Raw genomic sequence first — 16,483 nt, forward strand, 5'->3', positions numbered from 1 at the left:
CTCTTCAAGGTAGACGTGAACCTTCTCCAGGTCCACATGGTGCAAACAAGCTCTGCCTCCGTACGGCTGAGGGACTGCATGCAGTATGGAGGGGCGTCCATGAGGTGATCGGGAGTCGTGGACTCAATGGACTCTGGGGTTGTTCCAAGTCAAAATAACCTCATTAAGTTCTTCCTTGGAGGAAAATAATATTCAGACTTTAGGACTTTTTTGTCATACACTCTTTATGTGTATGACAAAAAAAATGCCATTACAGAGATAGGTGTGCCTTTTCCTCCAATACCTGCAAAATGTCATTTTAACATATGTGGTCGAAGAACCCAAAAATAAGATTATTTTCCATCATTATGTCATGCCATTTATTACACAGTTCTCTGCAAAGAACATAGGCAATGACTTTCTTACACATGGTAATTTATGGCTCTTAAAATAATCACCTGTACGGTTTGAAGAAAACAAACTGGATCAAGGACTTGTCCAAAAAGTTGCCGAGAAGTAGCCATCTTCTCTCAGTTTGTCAAATAGGTCAATTTAAAACTGGACACACTCACTTCGCAACATCAGCCACCATCGCTCAATCAGCTGGTTTCCAGTGCTCGGACCAAAGGTTACCGTCGGTCTCAGCTTGGTTCTCTAAACAATGCAAAAGCCTCTGCAATCCAGTTTACAAGCCTCTGCATTACAGTGCAACTGTTTCTCTGTCAGTCACAATACCATGTAAACAACACTTTTGGTGCATCCATCTGGAACCATGACAATGACCAGATGTTTACAGTTGCTGTCCAATGAAGTGGGCATAATTTTGACATTCTATCTCATAATTATGACTTACTATCTCATAATCTTGACTTTCTATCTTGTAATTTACTTTTTATTTCATAATTTTGATCTCATGACTTACCATGGGAATATTTTTATTATCACAGCTTAATTTTCATTTAATATTTTTTACTCGCAGAAATGGGCTTCGATAGACAGACAAGGCAGTTTTTAAAAAACACTGTTTTTTTTTATTGTTGCCATAATGTGCCTAGTGTATAATCTTTTACAGAACACAAAACATTATCCTTTTCACATTTGCTACAAGTTCAACATTTTCTTTCTATGGTTTCCTTTTATCACTATTTACATTTTGAAAGGTTTTCAGAGATATTTAATGAACCGGTCAGTGGTTGTTTGATACAGAGGGACAAGGCAAATATGATGAGCATGTGTGCTTGCTTGAGTGATGGCGATGTGTGTGTACTATGTAGTTTCAGGAGATTAACAAAAAAGATCAAACCACTTCATGCAGACATGTATTTTTCTGTCATTTGAGTTTTGCTACTTTTTGTATACCTGTTCTTCTCTAACAGTATTGTATTAGTACAGATGTAATTTATTCAAATGTGTTGCACTGTCAATGTACATTTACATTTTCCACATTCATATTCTTACACAATGGTATCTTTTAAAGGTGCAACACTGTTGGAGTGAGGTGAGTGGTTCTTTGTCAAGACAAGGGAAATGTTTTTCTTTAATAGTCATATAGAAATTCTGAAATTTAGACCAGTTCTTCAAAAGGTGTGTTCCATGCATGTCAGTCAGTGCCATTGGTGTACTGGGAAAGCTTATTCTCCAAATCACAGATTCGCTTCTCTTGGGACAAAACTGTGGCCTTTAGATTCTGAATTTCCTCCAACAGCCTCTCAAGCAGCTCAGGCTGGACGGTAAGAGAGTGGAATGAAGGAAAAGAGGGAAACGGAAGAAGAAGAGAGGAAAAAAGACAGTGACGGGGAGGGGGAAATTAAGGATAAAGAAAAAAAGATGAAAAATAGGTCAAGGACAGTAAGCAACTAGGAGAAATAAACCAAACCAAAGAAGGGAGCTTCTGGAGAAAAGTTGAGGGCAGGTACAAATAGAGAAGAAATAAACAAAACATGTTAAACAGAGAGACGTGTTCAGGAGTAACGGTGCATTCAGATTACAGGCTGCAAAGCTAAAGTGAGTATTTTTTTATTGAAAGTGTCATAGTATGTAATTGAAGGTACTGGATGGCAATATAATGCATGTCACAACTCACCGGCAGACTGTCGGTGTCCAAAGTGGACATGCTTCGCCGGGTGGTGGGTCTGGAGTCCAGCAGGTTCTTCTTTGCCACTTTGAGCTCTCGGCTCTTGGGCGGCACGTAGCCCTCCCTCATGGACACCAGAATTGGATCTTCGTCCCGGCCATCCAGCCACTCTTCAACCTCCATGGCGGGTTCGGGCCCCGCTGTGTCTGGGTACAGGTCATCTTGGAAGAGATCCGACTGGGGAAGGGAGTTGGGGAGATGAAAGATAAAAGAGAGACAGATGTGGTTTGGTTTTTGATTGTTTTGGCATTCACAGTGATTGATACAAAATATGTATTTATTTCTATCTGTCTTTCTTGGAGGATGGGCAGAAGATAAAACACACATACACATCAGGGGGAAATGAATAAGCCTCTAAGAGCATATTGTGGGAATGAGAATCATTTAAAAGTCCAGTAGTGGAAGTCTTCAGGTCCTCTGCTCTAGTAAAAGTATAACTATGACACTATAAAATTGCTCTACTGTGTAAAAGTAAGAGACATATTGAAGTAAAAGTACAGAAACTATTGGAAACAACTAAATAAATTAGTGAAGCATTGAAACAAGCAGTTTAATGTTGTAGCTGGTGAAGTTGAGGCTAATTGGAATTGCGTTTCATACTTTTTGGGAGTTTAATCTTTAACAATGCATCATGAATCACATGTTTTGTATGAAACATTGATGAGGAGCTAACTGGTAACTGTAGCTTTGAAAAAGGTGAGTGAAAAATACAATATTTCCCTCTGAAATGTATTAGAAGAATATGAAGAAACACAAGATGGAAATCAAATCAAAGCATCTCTAAATGTGACTAAAGTACATCATTTGTGTGAATGTACTTAGTAATCCTCCACCGCTGACAAAGTAAAATGCTTGTAGAGTAGGACCTTACTTTTCTGGGCACTGTCATTGTGATGGGTTCACACTTTTTGTCAAGGAGCTTGAATAACCTGAGAGGACAGTAAGAGATGAGAGAGAGGAGAGACCCATCAGTTTATACTTTATATTTCTATGTCTGAAATGATCTCATACACTCCGAGATCAGGATTCACAGTCCAATGATGAGAAGAGAATAAGTGTAAATAGTGAAACTGGATATAACTGCAATGTCAAATATGTAGACTTATGTCCAATAGGCAATAATGGACCATATATTCTGTGATGGACAATGTAATAACTTCTGTAGCCTTTACATCCCATCAAACAAATACAATCTCATAAAACAATACAGATTTGTATCTTACCTAGCGATCTCACATTTGGTGACGTCCACACCTCTCTTGGGCATGAAGCCCATCCCTCTCTGGGGCTCCTTGGTGCTGAAGGTACTGAGGTAGTGGACATATGGCGGCTCATCTGTGATCTCGAAGTAACGGATACTGCTGTCCCCCTACAGACAAACATAGAAAACACACATAAAACATATAATTATTAAGGCTGTAAATGCAATGGCTCTGTATATATATTACACAATGTTTTTACAAACATGATTTGAATCAATAAACCGGTGTCTCTGTACCTTTCCACAGAGGTAGACCATGTTTGCGTCAGCATCATAATATGGTAACAACACTCCGTTACTTGTGTCCAATTCCAACAGTGCAATGGGCTCCTCAAAATGTGTCTGTGGAGAGTAAAAACGATGAAGAAAGCCTACAATTTGCATGTAAGTGCATATATATTGCTGCACCTTTTGATGTGCATGAACAGCATATGAACGTGTATTGTTTGTTACCGGGTCCCAGAGTCCGAGCTCTCTCTGGCTCATTCTGGTGAATCCTGTGGTGAAAATGTTTCCATCTCTGGTGAAGATGGCTCTCATTGGCCGGATGCCCTCATGTGGAGCCAGGCGTTCCTGTTGATCGGATGAGGGACAGACAAGAGTTACTTCCTTGTTTCCCTTTTTAAACCTTTTAGGAGTTAATTGGACTCTATGTGCGTCCTCCACCGTCAGTGGCTTTAGATCAAAAGATCTGTACACAACCTTTAGATTGTAATCTAATTATCTATTATCTAACACTGTGTTTTATGTTTTCAAGGAATAGTTCAACATTTTGGGAAATACGCTTATTTGGTTGAGTTAGATGAATTAGTACTGATCAGTACTCTTGTATGTGTCCAACGTGTCCAATCAATATGACTAGCTGGCTAGCTTAGCTTAGCATAAAGACATAAAGTCATGTAAACCGTTAGCCTGGCTCTGTCTTAAGTTATCAAAATACACCTACTATCACCTCTAAAATTCAGCAATTAAGGCATTCTATTGCTTTTAGTTTTATCCGTTCAAAAACAAAAGGAAGTTACTTCTCCCAGCCAAGAAATAGTCATAATGAAAAAAATTGTTATACTTTCCAGATAGAATGAATGATATTGTGACAGTTGGACCGAGCTAGACTACCAGTTTCCCCTTGTTTCCATTCTTTGTGCTAAGCTATATATATATATATATATATATATATATATATATATATATATATATATATATATATATATATATAAAATATACATATATATATATATATATATATATATATATAATATATATATTAAACTCAGATTAATTATATTGTGAGACATGTATTTATTAGTATTTTCTACTCACTCACCGCAACCACCTCCCTCTTGCGTGGGTCGCAGACACGCAGACGTCGGTCCTTGCAGGTGGTACAAAACAAGCTGCCGTTTCGGTTCCAGCTGATGCTGTAGATGAGGTCTGGGTGGTCGTCCATGGAGATGAGGGGCTCGCCTGTCCCCACGTTCCAGATTATAATCAGGTTATCACTGCCTGGGGGGAGCAAAGGATGGATATTTTAATGTACTCACACTCCTAGCTGTCAAACTTTCAAGGAAACAACTGTGTGTGTGTGTGTGTGTGTGTGTGTGTGTGTGTGTCATACCCGCAGTGAGTAGTATGTTGCGTGCGGTTGGGTGCCAGGTGACAATACCGACACGCTTGGAGTGTCCCTCCAGGATGACAATGGGGTCGGAGAGGGGGCGGGTCAGTGAGTGATCTGGGATCTGCCACACCTGGAGAGGAGCGATGAAAGACAATCAGATGGGTTCTGTGTCTGATGTTGCACAAGAAGTGCTTTCTGTCCAGTAGTCAGTGTATTATAAATTATAGTACAATGGTATTTTAACGTTTAACCCATTTAATCCTCCTGGTCATGAGTATTATAATTAAAATTACAACTTTTTAAATCCTATGTGAGAAGAAGGAGCACATCAAGAGTTTGACATTCTGCTGTATGACCCAGACGATGGAAGAAGTAACTTATCTGCTGAATCAGAGTGCAGTATTTCTAAATCCCTACTCTGTACCCCTGTACACACATCACTTCCACATTTGAGGACACAGAGAATAGTTTTTATGGCCAGCATCTTTCATTTTTCCGTTGAACACTGCCGCAGATTTACTGCTTAGTAATTGTATTTGGTTCATACATTTACCGGCTACATTTAAGATGCTTCTTTGTCAAGGTGACAAGGTGTCAAGGTGTCAAGGTGTCATGGTGACAAGGTGTCAAGGTGTCAAGGTGACAAGGTGACAAGGTGTGGACCCACTAATGCCCACACCTCACAACTCCAATAGGATGCTTACTTTTGCTCTTAAAACTATGATCAACAAATAATTAAAGATTAATATTCACAAATACAATGGCATGTTTATTTATAATATTATATATATCATATTAACACTTTTTTATTAACCAATTCTTTTTTATATTAAAAACTGTTTAGAAGCCTGTCTCAGCACACACTGGGTGAGCCACGAATGTAGAAGATCAGGAGTCCACTTTCCTCCTGCACAATCCCCCCCACCCCCAAAACAATCTTTGACAGGCCACTCACAATATACATTTTCTTACATATTTGAGAACATTTTTATATTTTGTGTTCATTTCTTGTCTAAACTATGTTTCAAAGCATTCTCCCCAATGCAAAGAATACACTGTAGACATTTTCTTTTGTCTGACATAGTCTAATGTAAAGATATTGGGTTTAAGACATAACATAACTAAATAACTTATACACTTTTTAACAAAAGACAATTATTTCTGTAGAATACACAAAAACACAAACAACAAAACTGACTCAGGAAAACACATCCCTCATTAATGTCAGCACTTTTTTTAAATGTCTCCTTTTCAATTACACCACTCAGTAGGTGATTGCACGCACACACACTCACACACACGCACACACACTAATGAGCCTTTTCAGATGACACAATGAGCCGTCTCGAACTGAAGAGAGTGACTTCACAGTTATGACCTTTCTGCTCCACAGTGGCAACACTGGACAGCTGGAACTGTCTCTCACACACACACACGCACACACATGCACACACGCACGCACACACACACACACACACACCCACCAGCAGCAGCAGCTGTTGCCGTAGGAGAAGCAGTGATTCAATCAAAGATTCCTGAGATACATGCCGAGTCAGTACATATACAAACAAAAATGTTTATAGTTCACACACGCTAATATACTACACATGCGCTCACACACACACACACACACAACACACTCTTTAAACCAAAGTGAATATTTTATTTGTCTATTAAGATGACAATATTTGAGATGTGCAGTGTATTGATTATCTTTACTTGGACATCTAACTTTAATTTTAAGTTTTATAGTAACTGATAAGAAGCGAACATATCACAAAATATAACATATTTATGTAATATTTTACATTAAGTACACATTTATTTGCGCTACCACTACAAAAGAAGATGAAATATATATTACAATATATTAATATGTATTAAAGCTATATTAAAGATGACAGATTGTTCAATTCAGTGATTAGTTTGTAGACAAACATAAATCTTGCCTCACCTATTGTGAAATGTGATTTTAAACAACAACGCCAAATGCAAAATAGCTTTTTGTACTGTTAATCAGGCAAACGAGACATTTGAAGATGTCATCTTGAGACTCCAGGAAACTGTGATTGTTTTTGTTGTAATTTTCTGACATTTTATAGACCAAACAACTGATTGATTGATTAATCAAGAAAATTCTAAGCATTGTTATTATTGCTCGCAGCCCTAATCTGGATAAGCAAAAAACATTCCTTGGAGTTGTCACAGTTGTGTGAAGCTTGTGTCCTTTTTTGTGTCAGTGGAGCAGCTCATCACCTAATTACATCACAGACACTAAACCTGGTGTTTAATTCTCACCATGACAACTTCTGCAATAATATAATCAACTCTCAAAAACTATGGAAAGAAATGGTGCTTATAATGGCAGGATGCAAGACAATATTGCATTACAACTGGGATATAAATAAATAAATCCTAAATGACAAAAGAGAGTTTTACAATCGGATATTCAGTGATTGTCATTCAGTGTCACAAGTTATTTGCATAAATAATAATACATAGTTATAATATTTTATGAATCTCTATTTAACCCTGTAGTCTAGGTCTCACAGTGCCCCCTGCTGACTGCACTCAGTAATGCGCTTCAGAGCCACAAGTGTAGTTTATGACAGCAGGTTTGAAGGAACGACCAGAGCCTCTGTTTTCTGTCTCCAGTCTTAAAAGTGTAACATGTTATATTTAAGATGGAGCTACAAGGTGTGTTTACAATCCCTCTCATACAGGCTGCAATGTGTGCATGTTTTATGATGTGTTGTCGTTCTTTTCCTTCACCATCAGAACACCATTAAAAGCTGTCCAAGTCAAACACAAGAAGACTTGGATGCCACAACATGGTGACAAGGTGTCCAGTAGGTGGGAGGTGATTGACAGCAGGTAGAACAGAACATAATCACTGCAGGCTAATGGTAATTATTCAAATTGTTCTCTATGTCCTCCTTTGTGTACAAATCCTGCATCCTCCAGCAAAAATCAGCCACGAAACCCCCCCACTGACAAATTAATAATACTGTAGTCCTCCACCGGACCTTTACACACATGGAGCAGCACTAATTGCAGCAGCGCCACGACGACGAGGCCACTTTCAGACAGACAACTGAGTTTGACCAACTTGTCAAGGGACAAAATATGACGAGCAGCCCGATGAAGAGATAAGAGATGAGACTGAGCAGGTGGGTGGAGAGTCAGACAGGTAGACACAAGGATGCCTTGAACGACTCACTTCGCTCATTTAACAGCTGACAAACTCAGCCTGCGATGACCTCTCTGGCTGGTATCTGAGTCATCAAACAACAAACTCTTTCACATGCATTTGCAACTTCTTGCTAAGAACTCAGAACTTTTTTTCCACACCCACACACACAAACACAGAGTTGTTACCATCGCAGTACAGTCCTCCGAGCAGCTGGCCAGGATGTTGTCGTCATGAGGGCACCAGTCGATATCGAGGACAGGTCCAGAGTGCCCAATCACAAGCGGGTAGTTCTTATCCACACGACCCGACTGCAACACACAACAAAAACAGTAGTAAGCATTGATTTGGTGATTAGCAGGTTGGGAAATGTCTAGAAACGTAGGTTAAAACCAGGCTAAACACGAAAGGTTATTTAATCGTCTAAAGTTACAGCGACTTTATTTCAATGTGAAACAGTTACAAACTAGTTCAGATTGAAAGTATATTCAAGGTCCATTTAGCAGATGTTCCTTTTGGATTGTGATCATGTCACACATCTTCTTCAGCTGAGGGAGTTTGCCTTGTGGTCACTAAATCGAAAATGTTTTAATTTCCATAAATTATTTTACTACTTTAAGGACTTCTTATGGTGATATTTTATCAACTACTCTTTACAAGATCAACAATGAACTTTTATTCTAAATTGTTCAGCTTGCGTGCATGAAAAGTTCCTAAAGTTTTCAGAAAATAAAATAAAGAGCAGCTACAATGCCACAACAACTGGGCAAACTAACTCGGAAAAAGGTCCCTGGATATGATCAAAAATGTACCTTGCAGTGATATTATTGGTCCAAAGTACATAGAGTGCATAGTACATATGATGAAATAGTAAAACACTGAAATAAAGAACATGAAATGCTGTTGAAACAACTATGGATTTATGTTGATGTGTCCTTGAGCAAGACACTTAACCCTGCATTGTTCCCTGTAGCTGTTCTACAGTGTATGAATGTAACACGATTGTAAGTCGCTTTGGATAAAAGCGTCAGCTAAATGACATGTAATGTAATGTAATGTAATTTATCCCGTTAGCGAGTCAGAGTTTAAATTACCCCCCACTATACTTTAAGTGTTAACGATTACCTTTTGACACAAAGATTCTCGACTACAATATGAGATAACACTGCAGGGCCCACATTACAAGTTATTGAATTTTATGGGTGCCCTATTTTAGCTAAGGGTGCTAAAAGTAGCATCAAAACCTTCAACATGCACCCAAAACATTTAAAAACAACTTGCAGCCTTGTGTTGGACTTCCAGGAAACAGATAAAACCAAAAATGTTAATATGATGCACACTAAAGTCATGATGTCACATCCAGGTTAATCCATGTTGCCCTGTTTCTATTGTGTGAACACATGTACTTTTGAGATATCACTGCACACATACAACACACACCCTAAGAGAGGGTTATTTATAGCTGAGCGACGAGGCGTTGAAAGGGGAGTTTGTGGCCTGTTGGGGACTCAGAGGGGGAGATGGAGGACGGAGAGCACATTGCTGTGTATTAATAGCATGTCTGTTCACCATGACTCCAGTATATAATCCCATCCATTTCCCTGTGCCTCCAAAAAGCTCTTTGTAACTAATTATCACTGCTGACACAGTGCTGAATCTCATCAGCGATGACCTTGAAACTTCCATTACATTTCTAAGTTATCTCAAAAAGTTAAACATTGTTCATTCCACTCTTTAGTTACATTATAACTCTACCATAATTATCATGTGGACTCAAGTCATTTAAAACATTAACATTCTTCACAAGCTCCAAATACTGAACCAATACTTTAATAATGACTATTTTATGGCCTGTCGTTTTATGGCCTGTCGCTTCTCAGTTCTCGTAATGCTGGACTGTGATTGGCAGTTGGTGTTAGCAGCCCGGCTCAAATGAGACCGGCTGAGTAAGTGGAGGCATCTCACAGGGCAACTAAATTGCTGCAGACTTGGCTGATTATAGCAGTGTCACTTGTGATGTGTTGACTTACACCAAGAGCTGTGATCTGGAGTTAACTGGACGGACTGTAAATATAAATAATTTTTTTTAAATGTAATAACAAAAACTTTAACTGCAGTTTTATCGAGTCAACTATAGCACTAAAATATGGATTTCTACGGACTAATCTGTTTTACTTCGATAGGATCACAGGAGTAGCATTTCTAACGTTATAATGGATTGAAATAGTATCTCCTGTCATGAAAGTGGTAATTAAATTTGGACTAAATGAAAGTCAGAGGATCATTAAAATCCAAAGAATACATTTTATGGGGACCAGAAATATAAAAAATGTAAAGGCAATTCATCCCTTATTAGCTGAGATATTTCAGTGGTGTTGTGGACTGACATTCCAACTAAAAATGTATAAACTTCCCTCAAAACACATCTTATTATGGTCACTGTTTCATTTACAATCTTAACTACATCCACTCTGCCGCAAAATAATGTGTTGTGTTTTTTTTTTTTTATTCTATGAGGTTCTTCTCCAATATTAAGAAACCCATTTTGTAAAGGCACAGAAATATAGGGAAAGGTAAGGATTAATTTACATATTCAATTTGATGTGCAGATTTGATCAAAACTTTTGGGCAGTTTTAGGATAATCAGCATTTCGTCTCATCTTCAGTGCAAGTTAGGGTCACACGAAAACTGAACTCATAAACACTCTGTTGTGTTTCCAACCTGCCACTAAGAATGTTTCCCCTTTGACCTTACTGACCTTAGAGAGGGGTAGTACCAGGAACGCTCCTCCTCCGCTGGATTCAACGATGACTGCCAGGAACTTTGGGTTGACGGCACAGAAGGAGCTGTCCCACGTCACCTTGGAAACACGAATGTCATCGTAACCCTGCTCAGCCTTGACGGTCTGGCCGAAGACGTGGCGAAACTTACTCTGCCGCACAATGCTGCGACTCATGGCTACGGCCGTGGAGGAAGGTCGGAGGGTATAAAGATAAAGAAACATGGGAGAGGATGGTGGAAAGAATGAAAGAAGGGGTAAAGAGATGTTAGAAGTGGTTCACAAAACAGAAGACGTTTAAAAGTAAATGTGAGGAAGGTAGTAAACAGTGTAACATTCACCAAAACGTTTCGCAGTGTGTCTCAAATTGGAAGAAGACTTCCAGCAAAAGAGTTTGATCAGATCTCAACCAAACAGAAGATGTCGGAGAACACAGAACTGACCGAAGCTTACAGAAGAGCTTGTTATCACAATGTTACTATCTGTACCCTTCATGCTTTAAATCTCACTCTACAATATTTAGCCTGTGTTAGGTTGTAGTGGATTTTATATATATTTGCACATGTAGATAAGAGAAGTTTATGTTTTAAATTAATACATAAAGAAAGATATGATAATTAATTTGGGATATTATGAGGAATATTCTGGAGGAATGTATTATGAAACATAAGAGAGGATCACTGTTTTATTATTCTGTTTTAATGACAAATGTAATGATTAACTATGATGCATGAGAATGAATGAATGTTTTATTGTTTAGACAATAGTTAAAATGGATGCCGATTGAAACCTAATGTGTTGCTTTTATTCGGAAGGCAGGATAATAGGGTTTTATTGTGAAGGGGAACTTCCTGTCCTTGACCGGAAGAGTGAGCTTTGACCTCGCCTGTTTACTAATTGGCGTAGCGAGTAGAACTGCGGCATCCTTTGAACTGACCAATGGAACTAACCTTTAGGTGTGAATTCATTTGCATGACCATACTAATAGCCGAGCATTTGTTCTGGGGACATGGTTCTACTGGTCTGGAGACTCGAGACAGCCCTGGTCTGTGGCTCCTTGGGAGCTGCACTCCGTCTGTGGAAAGTTCCTCCTTTCTGGCCCCACGATCGTGAACGCTACATGAGTATTATCTTTGCCATTAAATATTGTTAAACTTTAACTCGAATCCTGAATTTCCTGCGGCCACGGGACCCGGAGCTTTGAACACGAATCTTACACCTGTCATCGAGGCAGGCCGTGTTGAGGCTGTTTTCTTTTGCTGGAAAGTAACTCTCACTTAATGTGTTGTTGTGAGCAGCATTCTGCTGTTTTGACTTTTGTTTTCAAGGATGAAGATGATGACTTGGTAACTTTATGGTGCCTTCAAGAATTTTACTTTGAAAATTGACAGGGCAGCTAGTTCACTCACTATATATATATATATATATATATATATATATATATATATATATATATATATATATATATATATATATATATATATATATTTGATTCAGCTTGAAAGTCACATAAAATAGATAGAATATTTTGTCTATCTGATGATAGCAATGACTGAATGTCTTCTTTTGTTTTCTACTCTACACTCACACAATTATATTCACTGAACTGAGTTCATACATGATCTCCATTAATACTGTATGTCAATCAACACATTGTAAAGAAAAAACTTTTTGTCTCAATCACCTATGAGTGATGGGGTCCAAATGAACACACCATTTTCTGTGTCCTGATTAGCTGGGGTTAAACTCCTAATAAATAATATGGTATATAAAGATGTGTTACTTGACTGTTGTTGTTTAGTCTTGAATATGTACTTTACTTTGAATGTAAGCCACGGTTTCAGTGACTTTAAATAACCTTCTGCTTATCCCTGAATGATGAACTCTGTGATGTGTTTGTTGACTGACAACTTGCTGTTCTGCGGCTGTGCCAGACGGCCTGTAATCCTCCAAAACTCAGGACATATTCTATAACAGTGCCTGCCATCAGCGCAGATATTAATAGTCGATTGTCCGACCAAACACTATGCGATGGCTGAACATCAAAGACAAAGACTAGAGAGACACAGAGAACCCATAAAAAGCTGGGAGAGAACCAATATACAGTCGATACCATGACAATACACAGCACATCAGTCACATTTAATCACACACATGTGCTACAATCCTTATGAGAATATTAAGTTTCACACTTATCTAGCATACACTCCCAGACTGCACTGGCTTACATAAGGCCAACACTAAAAACCCAAATCTGGAAATAGGCCTGCATCAGTCCCTGAAGACGTCTGATAAATGCAGCAGAGTTCTTCCTCTTTTTAACTCAAATGATCAAATCAAATGCTCAAATTAACCAGCTATACACAATAAAAAACCAAACCATATAAAGTCTGGTTTTGGTTCAGTCCTCTGGCAAAGTAAACATCACTTTAACCCATCGACTAGAACTAGAATATACAACATTTAGCCCCAAGACTGTGGGATACCTGACCAGGCCAGCGGTGAGGCATTTCAGGGCGGGCTCAATATTATCTATATATATCATTTATTTGTATCATTGATACTGTGTCAGGGACTTGTAATAATGGTTTGTATGTTATTGTTTCTTTTCCTCAGAATACCTGTTCTTTCAACCATTTGACACAAAAATAAATAAGAAAACTGAGTATTTATTAATGGTGCATGTCTTATCTAATTCGACAGTGAACATTTAAAGAGAGGCTTTGAAAAAGTCAAAAGTCAGGCGGCCTTATTGAAATGAGGAAACCTAAATTTACCTTCATTCAATGACCTAAAAAAGTGTATGCTTTGGGAATATGTGAATTATAATAGGCCTAGATTATAAGGGACATTACACCAATTTCCAAAATCCACATATCTTATTCATGAGGTCTACGACGGTTAAAAAATATAAGTAAATATGAACAACTTTCTTCCAAACTAAAAACTAGTGTGCCAAAAGCCAAACACATTTTGGAACTGCTCCATAGACATTGATATTCTAGTATGTAGGCACATGTTCCGTTTCAGACCTAAACACAACAGAATAAAGCTCCTTTGGTTAAAACAAACATTCTGTGGGTCGCAAAATCAGTCTCCTCTTCATTGACAATGCAGCAGCTCCAGAGTTGATAACGTATTGGGATTATTTGGTTAGATGATTACAAAAAGAAAGCTCCGACCTGCTCCTTTAATTCTGCCTCAGGTTAATGAGATGGCCCCCCCTCTGTGGCGCATGGCACGCCTCTGGAGAGTCGACACAGAGCGAAAGAATGACACTGCCACTTTCCTAATATAGCCATGACAAACTGCACTGTCCCACCCGGGACAGCCGCTCCTCCCACCCGCCAGTCGGATCCTAAATAGTCCCAGAATGAAGGCGGTGCACTCTGTGGCGCTTTATCGTTAATAAACAGGAGCAAACAATAAAACAGAGCGTATACAAACACTCGTAAACAAACTGGGGAACATGGGCTGTCAAGGGCTTAGAGGTGTGTGTGTGTGTGTGTGTGAGAGAGAGAGAGAGAGAGAGAGAGAGAGAGAGAGAGAGAGAGAGTGTGAGAGAGAGAGTGTGAGAGAGAGAGAGAGAGTGAGTTAGAGAGAGAGAGAGAGTGTGAGAGTGGGTAAGTGTGTGTGTGTGGGTGGGTTGTAGGCAACGTGATCCTTAAAGAAGCCTACAGACGCCATGCACGACTCAGATCTTTTATTTTGGGGGTTGGGGGGGCGCGCACTCACTCCTCTCCAGCAGTGCGGTACAGAAGCTGACGCACCTCTTGACCCACTGCAGCACGGACACCGACACACATATTAGGAAAGGTAGTCGACAGGACAGCTCACCTCAGGTTATGGGGAGACCCCTCTTCCCTGGACAACTCTCGCGGTTTCTGTTGAGTGGTCTACTCCTCCACCTTCTGCTGCTTTGATTCCTTTGAATAATATTCCCCGAGATCCGGTTTCCTGGAGTTGCTGAGGAGACGCACTGGAAAACTGCGTGACGCTCCTCGACAGGGAAAGAGAGAGAGAGAGTACCGGGGCAGAGCAGGGAGAGGGTGGAGGTGGGTGGGTGTCTGGAGGGTGGGTGCCATCTATTTTGGAACAGGCTCTCTCAGTACGGGGGAACGTGACGCGCACCGGTTACAGGAGGCCAGCGCGTCACAACTCTGGTGGCTCTGGACAACAGTGGGACTGTTGGGACTGTTGTCCAGAGACGTAATAAGGACGTAGCCTTCTCTCCTTCTCCTGAACTAACGCACGTATTAAGGACGCAGCCGCTTCAGCCGCTTCTTCTTCTTGTATGGCCACAAAAACAACAACAACAATAAACAGCTTAAGTCGACCTGCAGAAGCTTGCCTCTTTATAAAAAGGCAGAATGGAAAGAGAAATGATGAAAAAAAAAAAAAAACTGTTTAATTACCAAAGTTTGTGTTTGTTATTTTAAACTGTAGATTGTACATAATAGAAAGTAGTCACTGTATTCACAAGGGACAAACTCTCACTTTGCAGTTGTTGCTCTCGTTAGTGGTCCAAAGGCCTTGAAAAAAAATGATATTAAAAAGCAGTTGTCTGGTTTTGTAGTTAGCGATAGTGAGTCTTACTATATATTAAACATATGTGGATACCTTAAGGCTGAACTGGGGTCATGCTGTGTTCCCTTGTTGCCATCAAGAAACGTTAACAAAAGAAATCAGAGGATTTACCTTGAAACATTACTGTACTCATTTTGTTGTACACTACAGGATGTCTATGCTAAAGAGGGCGTGAACTGCAATAACGTTTGACTAACAGGAACATAGGATATCAAAGTTAAAAATAGCACAGTGTTTGTCTCTCTGTTGTATTATATTGGTCAGAAGTGAGTGAAGATACAGAGTATTATAACGCATAATATAACGTCCATGCACAGTATACATGTGAACAAACACACCACATCAGCTCTGAGTTTCTAAACAGAAATAACCTTGAACTGTTTCTTTTTTCTCCCACTATTGCATCTATTTATTTGAGCTATAAAGCATACTTTCGTTAAATCTACCAACGATTTCCTCAGTATGGGTTTAAAAATTTGAATTTACTGTATATAAAAAATTGACCATAATAGTGTATTAAAGTAAACGGTTTTCCATTAAAGTATTTCCTATCAAAGAAACAGGTATTATGACGTCTGACAATGGACTCTGTGGATGATCAAGAGTAAGCTTCAACATCAGAAAACTGAAGACTTACATGCGTTTAAAGGAACAGAGAATACTCATCTCATAGAAGGAAAAACAATCACTATGCTGTAGGACGTGTTGGAAAAACAAAATGAACATTTCCTGTTTTCTTTTGGTTTACACGTCCACGGTCAATGAGCCCGGACATGCTTTGTAGTATTGAACTGGTTCCATCCATATAAAAGTAAGGAGTATCTGCTTTTAAAATTTGATATCATAGTTAACTGAATATTTGGGTTTGTTGAATGGTTAATCGAACAAAAGGAGCAAGTTGAAGATGTGGCCTTGTGATGTTATTTTTGGACATTTT

At 39.1% G+C, this 16,483-nt stretch overlaps 1 protein-coding gene across 1 annotated transcript; it reads right to left on the reverse strand.

Moving 5' to 3' along the window:
* Positions 1 to 960: 960 nt before the first annotated feature.
* coro6 (coronin 6) lies at positions 961 to 14,921 on the reverse strand. Its single transcript, XM_034550208.1, has 11 exons — positions 14,797 to 14,921; positions 10,939 to 11,138; positions 8,368 to 8,490; positions 4,990 to 5,119; positions 4,699 to 4,877; positions 3,828 to 3,947; positions 3,612 to 3,716; positions 3,337 to 3,482; positions 2,985 to 3,042; positions 2,063 to 2,290; positions 961 to 1,702 (listed from the first exon to the last, which is right to left on the reverse strand). The coding sequence occupies exons 2-11, from the start codon at positions 11,134 to 11,136 to the stop codon at positions 1,580 to 1,582; spliced, it is 1,410 nt and encodes a 469-aa protein (XP_034406099.1). The 5' UTR covers positions 11,137 to 11,138; positions 14,797 to 14,921; the 3' UTR covers positions 961 to 1,579.
* Positions 14,922 to 16,483: the final 1,562 nt, after the last annotated feature.

Source organism: Cyclopterus lumpus, chromosome 14 (genome assembly GCF_009769545.1).
Source record: "Cyclopterus lumpus isolate fCycLum1 chromosome 14, fCycLum1.pri, whole genome shotgun sequence".
NCBI lineage: Eukaryota > Metazoa > Chordata > Actinopteri > Perciformes > Cyclopteridae > Cyclopterus > Cyclopterus lumpus.